General features: G+C 44.6%; 1 protein-coding gene across 1 annotated transcript; it reads right to left on the reverse strand.

Annotated features, from left to right (window-relative positions):
• Positions 1–4409: 4409 nt before the first annotated feature.
• On the reverse strand, positions 4410–9183 carry mycn (MYCN proto-oncogene, bHLH transcription factor). Its single transcript, XM_062034980.1, has 3 exons — positions 9073–9183; positions 8260–8920; positions 4410–5549 (listed from the first exon to the last, which is right to left on the reverse strand). Exons 2-3 carry the CDS (start codon positions 8897–8899, stop codon positions 4819–4821), a joined length of 1371 nt encoding a protein of 456 aa, XP_061890964.1. The 5' UTR covers positions 8900–8920; positions 9073–9183; the 3' UTR covers positions 4410–4818.
• Positions 9184–9522: the final 339 nt, after the last annotated feature.

Genomic DNA, 9522 nt, shown 5'->3' on the forward strand with positions numbered 1-9522 from the left:
TATTTCTTTGTCAGGACGGGTGAGAAGGAGAAGATATTCAGCAACACAGGCACATCAATCAATCAATCAATGTTTATTTATATAGCCCCCCTCCCCCCGGGGGTTGACGGTTTTATTTTTCAAAATGAGGTATTTCAAATTGCTATGAGTTTCAGCACTAGTAAATGTGGTGTGAGGGCTACAGATCCAAAACTCTTTGTCAAGATCGGCGAGAAGATATTCAGCAACACAGGCACATTACAGTTTTAATGATGTCTATTTATTTTTCAAAATCAGGTATTTCAAAGTGCTATGAGTTGCAGCACTTGTAAATTTGGTGTGAGGGCTACAGTTCCAAAACTCTTGTATTTCTTTGTCAAGATGGGCGAGAAGATATTCAGCAACACAGGCACATGACAGTTTTAATGATGTCTATTTATTTTTCGAAATTAGGTATTTCAAAGTGCTATGAGTTGCAGCACTAGTACATGTGGTGTGAGGGCTACAGATCCAAAACTCTTTGTCAGGATGGGCGAGAAGATATTCAGCAACACAGGCACAGGACAGTTTTATTTTTCAAAATGAGGTATTTCAAAATGCTATGAGTTGCAGCACTAATAAATGTAGTGTGAGGGCTGTAGTTCCAAAACTATTTTGTTTCTTTGTCAGGACGGGCGAGAAGATATTCAGCAACACAGGCACATGACAGTTTTAACGATGTATATTTATTTTTCAAAATCAGGTATTTCAAAGTGCTATGAGTTGCAGCACTAGTAAATGTGGTGTGAGGGCTGCAGATCCAACACTCTTTGTCAGGATGGGCGAAAAGATATTCAGCAACACAGGCACATGACAGTTTTAATGATGTCTATTTATTTTTCAAAATGAGGTATTTCAAAGTGTTATGAGTTGCAGCACTAGTAAATGTGGTGTGAGGGCTGCAGTTCCAAAACTCTTGTATTTCTTTGTCAGGATGGGCGAGAAGGTATTCAGCAACACAGGCACATGACAGTTTTTTTTTTCAAAATTAGATATTTCAAAGTGCTATGAGTTGCAGCACTAGTAAATGTGGTGTGAGGGCTACAGTTCCAAAACTCTTGTATTTATTTGCCAGGATGGGCGAGAAGATATTCAGCAACACAGGCACATGACAGTTTTAATGATGTCTATTTATTTTTCAAAATGAGGTATTTCAATGTGCTATGATTGCAGCACTAGTAAATGTGGTGTGAGGACTACAGATCTAAAACGCTTTGTCAGGATGGGCAAAAAGATATTCAGCAACACAGGCACGTGACAGTTTTAATGATTTATTTTTCAAAATGAGGTATTTCAAAGTGCTATGAGTTGCAGCACTACTAAATGGGGTGTGAAGGCTACAGTTCCAAAACGCTTTTATTTCTTTCTCAGGACGGGCGAGAAGATATTCAGCAATACAGGCACATTTTAGTTTTATTTTTCAATATGAGCTATTTCAAAGTGCTATGATTGCAGCACTAGTGAATGTGGTGTGAAGGCTACAGATCCAAAACTCTTTGTCAGGATGGGCGAGAAGATATTCAGCAACACAGGCACATGACAGTTTTAATTTTCAATATGAGGTATTTCAAAGTGCTATGAGTTGCAGCACTAGTAAATGTAGTGTGAGGGCTACAGTTCCAAAACGATGTCATTTATTTGTCAGGACGGGTGAGAAGGAGAAGATATTCAGCAACACAGGCACATCAATCAATCAATCAATGTTTATTTATACAGCCCTAAATCACAAGTGTCTCAAAGGGCTGTACAAGCCACAACGACATCCTTGGTACAGAGCCCACATACGGGCAAGGAAAACTCACCCCAGTGGGACGTCAATGTGAATGACTATGAGAAACCTTGGAGAGGACCGCATATGTCAGTTTTATTTTTCAAAATGAGGTATTTCAAATTGCTATGAGTTTCAGCACTAGTAAATGTGGTGTGAGGGCTACAGATCCAAAACTCTTTGTCAGGATGGGCGAGAGGATATTCAGCAACACAGGCACGTGACAGTTTTAATTATGTCTATTTATTTTTCAAAATGAGGTATTTCAAAGTGCTATGAGTTGCAGCACTACTAAATGTGGTGTGAGGGCTACAGTTCCAAAACTCTTTTATTTCTTTGTCAGGACGGGCGAGAAGATATTCAGCAACACAGGCACATTTTAGTTTTATTTTTCAATATAAGCTAATTCAAAGTGCTATGAGTTGCAGCACTAGTAAATGTAGTGTGAGGGCTACAGTTCCAAATCTCTTTTATTTCTTTGTCAGGATGGGCGAGAAGATTTTCAGCAACACAGGCACTTGACTGTTTTTATGATGGCTATTTATTTTTCAAAATGAGGTATTTCAAAGTGCTATGAGTTGCAGCACTAGTAAATGTGGTGTGAGGGCTAAATTTCCAAAACACTGTTATTTATTTTGTCAGGATGGGCGAGAAGATATTCAGCAACACAGGCACATGACAGTTTTAATGATGTCTATTTATTTTTCAAAATGAGGTATTTCAAAGTGCTATGAGTTGCAGCACTAGTAAATGTACATTTTAAAAATCCGGGTAGAGGAAAAGAAGAAAACATCGTATGTCGGCGTAACCCAAATCTATGCACCCGATAGTTACAAATATAAACACAAAGTAGAAAAAAAGATACATGATAGAACACATTTGCTGTACAAAAGTTTGAGGAAAAAGATGAAAAAAGATAAAGTGATATCTACTGAGAACTCATTTTCATACGAAAATATAAGTATCAAATTTAGTATGTATCAGGCTCACACTAAAAAGATATGTAGAATTAGTAATATGATACAATACAAAGAAAAAAAAAAAGGAAACAATATATTGTTTTATTACAAAGTTCACGGCGCTCCGAAATCGAGGCCTTTACAGTACGTTTTAAAGGTATATAAATTTCCAGTCTAGTAATTATTGGCAGCTTCCTGACATGTATATATTTATATAAAAAAAACAAAAACAAAAGACAAATGTATTACAAAACAAGGCAGATCTGAGTGTATTTAGTCTGTACACTGTTGTTATATACAAAAGTGTCGGCGAGCAAGGTGCACATGTTATACATCCACTGACTTGGTTGGAGCACCAGTGTGATCGAGCAGTAAGGGGTGAAGGGTGGGTGGGGGGGAGAGAACCTGTAGTGGCATCGCTTGTGTCCGTTTTACTGTAGTCCGCTTTTCTGTTTTTTTTGCAGTGGTGAAGGCAAAGTTGCATGCGTGCGTGCACACTATGGAGAGTTGAGCGCTCCGAGCAAAGCACACCCGGAACACTGCTCCCTGCAGGAATCACAACCGACTCCAGGCTGATGTCACAGTGAGTACAAAAACAATGTTACAAATATGACCAAAACATGATATGTTTCATATATATATATATATATATATATATATATATATATATATATATATATATATATATATATATATATATATATATATATATATATATAGTACAGGCCAAATGTTTGGACACCTTCTCATTCAATGTATTTTCATGACTATTTACATTGTAGATTGTCACTGAAGACATCACAACTATGACACCTTTGAAGGGAAAACCATTTCAGGTGACTACCTCTTGAAGCTCATCGAGAGAATGCCAAGAGTGTGCAAAACAGTAATCGGAGCAAAGGCTGGCTATTTTGAATAAACTGGAATATAAAACATGTTTTCAGTTATTTCACCTTTTTTTGTTAAGTACATAACTCCACATGTGTTCATTCATAGTTTTGATGCCTTCAGTGACAATCTACAATGTAAATAGTAATGAAAATAAAGAAAACACATTGAATGAGAGATATATATATACTGTATGTATATATATATATTTATATTTATATGTGTGTGTATATATATGTATGTATATATATATATATATATATATATATATATATATATATATATATATATATATATATATATATATATATGTATATATATATATATATATATATATATATATATGTGTATATATATATATATATATATATGTGTATTTATATGTATATGTGTATGTATATATGTATGTATACACATATATATATATATATATTTACATGCACATAAACATATATGTATGTGTGTATGTATGTTTATATATTCATACATGTATATATATATATGTATACATACATGTATACATACATACATGTATACATACATACATACATGTATGTATATATGTATACATACATGTATACATACATACATGTATGTATATATGTATACATACATACATGTATATATATATGTATACTATTATATATATATATAAAACATATTATATAACATATATCATAACATATATGTATGTATGTATAAATGTATATAAATATGTATGTATACATATACACATATATTTACAGTATGTATATCTATACATACATATATACATACATACATGCATACATACGTACGTATATACATACAAATATACATGTACACAAAAATACATACATATATATGTATATATAAGCCTCTCTTTCTTACATTCCTCATTATCTTTCCTCGATGTGACTGGATTGAAAAAGTAAACCCTTAACATTCTTAACGTCAACAAATGTGCAAAAAAAGTGGCGGCAGTGAAAGTCCGAGCATCCCTCCATTAAGCCCCGCCCTCCCCCTCACGTTAGTGTGTGACGAGCGTCTTCTGAGATGTTTGTGTTCATGCGGGCCTGGCGTGTCTGTGCTTAAAAGTATATGCTGACAAAGTTGCACCAATCGACAGATTGGCGGTTTTGGTGGCGGCTGCTGGGTGGGGGGGGACGGGGTCACCCGGGGGGAGGTTGGGCGTGGGTCGGCGCATCAGCGAGTCCTGGCCTGCTCTAGCCTGCGCATCAGCTGCTGTCTGCGGGCCTGCAACCTGTCCTTCTCCTGCTGGAGCCTCAGCCCCTGCGTCTCCAGGGAGCTCACGTACTCGGTGGCCTTCTTGAGGATGAGCACCTTGGCCGCCTTCTCGTTGCGCGCCAGCTCCGGCACGTGGTCGCGCAGAGTCAGGAAGCTGGAGCGCAGGTCGTTGCGACGCTGGCGCTCCAGGATGTTGTGGTTGCGCCGACGCTCGCTGTCCTCCGAGTCGGAGCCGCCGCGCGGGCTGCTGTCCCCGCTGCAGCTCCGTCTGCTCCGCGGGCCTCCTGAGGAGATGGAGCCGCACGAGGACGACGACCCGGCGGTCCTGGGGGCGTGTCTCGACCCGTCTGACGTCTTCTGCTTTTTGGAAGGCGGCGCCGGGTCGTCGTCCGACGTGTACGGCGAGGGCGCGGCGTAGTTGTGCTGCTGCTGGTGCACCGAGCTCCTCTTCAGTATCAGCTCCTGCGGGGCTCGGTTGACAAAGCGACCCGCCGCCCCTGAGGCGACGCCTCTCTGGTCCTGGCTTTTCGGGACGCCGCTCGACGCCACGGCTTTACTCGTCGTGCAGCGCCTCTTCTCTACCGTCACCACGTCGATCTCCTCTTCCTCCTCCTCCTCGTCATCATCCTCCTCTTCCTCCTCCTCGTCGTCATCGTCCTCATCATCGTCATCGTCATCCTCTTCTTCTTCTGGGAAAGCAAAAGAGAATGTCAGTCAAGTATGCCATGTATGTGCACCGGCGAGTTTTCAAAGGGGGGTGTTGCTCGACGCTGTTTGCATAAGCAGGGGCGCCTTAATGCTTAGCGTCAGTCACTGCTGCCCGGGCGTTGACACGTTGAGTCCCGCTGCTAAGCAGGCAAGTTGGCTTCCTGCCTTCCCAGCCTCCACCACGTCTAATCTGCTACGTCTGGCGGAAGTCGGGAGCGTAGCCCGCTGTGAGATAGCGTTGACGTTGACGCCCTCACAAAAACCTCAAACCAACTTTCCAGATTTAATCAACCATTTTCTGCGGTTCCTGACTTTGCGATACGTTAGTTCGCATCATTTCCGACACACCAAAGGTATGAGGGAGAAGGCGTCCCACGGCAATCGGATCACCGCACTTTTAAGTCTTCCCCCTGGCCCCCCGTAGCCCAACTTCCCAGATTCGACCACCGTTTCTTTCAACTAATCAACAATTTTCCGCGGTTCCTGACATTGCCATACGTTAGTTCGCATCGTGTCCGACACAACAAAGGTGTGATGGACAAGGCGTTCCGCGGCAATCGGATCACCGCCCTTTTAAGTCTGCCCCCTGGCACCCCCGGACCCCCAACTTTCCAGATTCGACCACCGTTTCTTTCAACTAATCAACCATTTTCTGCGGTTCCTGACTTTGTGACACGTTAGTTTGCATCGTGTCCGACACAACAAAGGTGTGACGGACAAGGTGTTCTGCGCCGATCGAATCACCGCACTTTTAAGTCCGCCCCCTGGCCCCGTAACCCCAACTTTCCAGATTCGACCACCGTTTCTTTTAACTAATCAACCATTGTCCGCGGTTCCTGACATTGCCATACGTTAGTTCGCATCGTGTCCGACACAACAAAGGTGTGACGGACAAGGCGTTCTGCGGCAATCGGATCACCGCCCTTTTAAGTCCGCCCTTCGGCCCCCCGTACCCCCAACTTTCCAGATTCGACCACCGTTTCTTTCAACTAATCAGCCATTTTCTACGGTTCCTGACTTTGTGATACGTTAGTTGGCATCGTGTCCGACACAACAAAGGTGTGACGGACAAGGTGTTCCGCGGCGATCGGATCACCGCACTTTTAAGTCCGCCCCCTGGCCCCCCGTAATCCAAACTTTCCAGATTCGACCACCGTTTCTTTTAACTAATCAACCATTGTCCGCGGATCCTGACATTGCCATACGTTAGTTCGCATCGTGTCCGACACAACAAAGGTGTGACGGACAAGGCGTTCCGCCGCAATCGGATCACCGCCCTTTTAAGTCTGCCCCCTGGCCCCCCCGAACCCCCAACTTTCCAGATTCGACCACCGTTTCTTTCAACTAATCAACTATTTTCCGCGGTTCCTGACATTGCCATACGTTAGTTCGCATCGTGTCCGACACAACAAAGGTGTGACAGACAAGGTGTTCCGCGGCAATCGGATCACCACCCTTTTAAGTCTGCCCCCTGGCCCCCCCGTACCTCCAACTTTCCAGATTTGATTACCTTTTATTTCAACTAATCAATCATTTGCCGCGGTTTATGACTTTGCGATACGTTAGTTCGCATCGTGTCCGACACAACAAAGGTGTGACAGACAAGGTGTGACGGACAAGGTGTGACGGACAAGGTGTGACGGACAAGGTGTTCCGCGGCGATCGGATCACCGCACTTTTAAGTCCGCCCCCTGGCCCCCCGTACGCCCAACTTTCCAGATTTGACGACCTTTTCTTTCAACTAATCAATCATTTGCCACGGTTTATGACTTTGCGATACGTTAGTTTGCATCGTGTCCGACACAACAAAGGTGTGACAGACAAGGTGTTCCGCGGCGAAGGGATCACCGCACTTTTAAGTCTGCCCCCAACTTTCCAGATTCGACCACAGTTTCTTTCAACTAATCAACCATTGTCCGCGGTTCCTGACTGTGCCATACATTAGTTCGCATCGTGTCCGACACAACAAAGGTATGACGTACAAGGTGTTCCGCGGCTATCGAAGCACCACACTTTTAAGTCTTACCCCTGGCCCCCACGTACCCCCAACTTTCCACATTCGACAACCGTTTCTTTCAACTAATCAACCATTTACCGCGGTTTCCTGACTTTGCCATACGTTAGTTCGCATCGTGTCCGACACAACAAAGGTATGACGGACAAGGCGTCCGCAGCAATCGGATTTAAGTCTGCCCCCTGGCCTCCCTGCCCCCGGGCTTGGAGGGGCGCCAGGGAGACAGCTGTCGAGATGGAGCGCTCGTTCAAAGCTGTCACCCCCTTAAAAAAAAAAAAAAGGAAAATAGAAGGACCCGCCTCCGCGTGGACCATGCCAAACTGGAAGTCTTTGTGCCACGCGTGTAGTGTTTGTTTATACCCATCTACGGTGTGTTATTATCCTAAACTGTGGAGTGGAACATGTTTTTTGGGCACCTAATTGTCTTGAATTAATCCATAATCCCATTAAAGAAGCATTAGTCCAAACCATTCTAGTGTATTTCTATTGACGTGCCAACTGGACACGCACAATTCCCCTTTTTTTTTACTGCCATCTGCCGGAAGAAAAGGCGTCCGATTACATCAAGTCAGTTCACTGTGTCACCAGCGTGTGCGTAATTTCCGATTGTGGGCCGGTCACGTGAACGCGTCCAATTACGCACGTTTGTTATTGTTGTGTTTGGCGCTCATTCTTACCTGAGTCGCTGTGGGCGTTCTGCGTGGACGCGTCCCCGTGGTTCGTGTCGGAGTCCACGCCGGCGCTCTTCTTGTTGACGGGGAAGGGGAACACCACGGCGGGGTCCACGCACTCCGACGCCACGCTCCGGCTGGCGGCCTCCGCGGCTTTCACGCACGCGTCTCGCACCGCCGGAGCCGGGGGCTTCGCCGCGGCGCTGGGGGTAATAGCCTTGCCGAGTTTCTCCGTGACGGCCCGCTCCAGCTTCTCCCGGGCGGAGAATCCACTCCACATACAGTCCTGGATGATTATGTTGTTTGGGTTTGTATCCAAAGCGGAACCGAACAGATCCAGATCATCGGAAGCCCCCCAGATATCGTCCCCGGGCAGGAGGAAGAGTTCCGAAGCCCAGTCCAAGGGGTCTCCCAAGCCGAAGCCGAGGGGGTCCGCCTCCGGGGAGGCTGCCGCCGGCTCCCCGGGCAGCGCGGCACGGCTCGGGGAAAGGGGCGGAGTGGGCAGCAACTCGAATTTCTTCCAGATGTCCTCCCCCGGTGGCGCGAAGTCGGGACCACAGAAGTAGAAGTCGTCCTCGTCCGGGTAGAAGCACGGTTGCAGCGAGTCGAACTCCAAATCGGAGTTTTTACCTACGATCGCCGGCATTTTTCCCCACGCTGGAAAAACCTAACAAAAAAAAAAAAAAACACTTAAGTCTCGCGTTGTCTCACCTGATAAGTCAAATCCCACGCATAAACATTCAGTCCCCGTGCGTAAAAAAAAAAAAAACTGTGCGTAAAAAGCTGCGCGTAAAAGCCGCGCGTAACACCGACGCTCACCTTATTCTGACTTGTGGGTGATCGCGCGTGGAGCGGTTCGTCTCTCTTTCAGCAGCAGACACCAGATGTGGAGCAGTCATCTACGTGGGGAGCACAGACAGTCCTCTGACACGCACCGTGGCCGCCTGCGCTATTTTACACTCACTAGAGAGGCAGAGCCGGGCGGGCTGGCTCCTCCCACTCGTGGGTGTTTGCGTGCGTGTGTAGTCTCTCTTTCTCTCAAGGTGAATGGAGATACAGCCTAAACATTCCACACACAAAAAAAGGACACGCGTGTAAAAAAAATAAAAAAAAAAAAAAAAAAATCCCATATATTGTTATTTTTAATTATGTTATCATGAGCAGCATTAAAACTGTTAATTAGATACATCCAATTAATAAAATGCGTGTTCCTACTTAAATGTTGTCGAATTCCACGCAATTGCAATGTTTGTATTTGCCCCTTTATAG

This window comes from Entelurus aequoreus, linkage group LG23 (assembly GCF_033978785.1).
Source record: "Entelurus aequoreus isolate RoL-2023_Sb linkage group LG23, RoL_Eaeq_v1.1, whole genome shotgun sequence".
Taxonomy (NCBI): Eukaryota; Metazoa; Chordata; class Actinopteri; order Syngnathiformes; family Syngnathidae; genus Entelurus; species Entelurus aequoreus.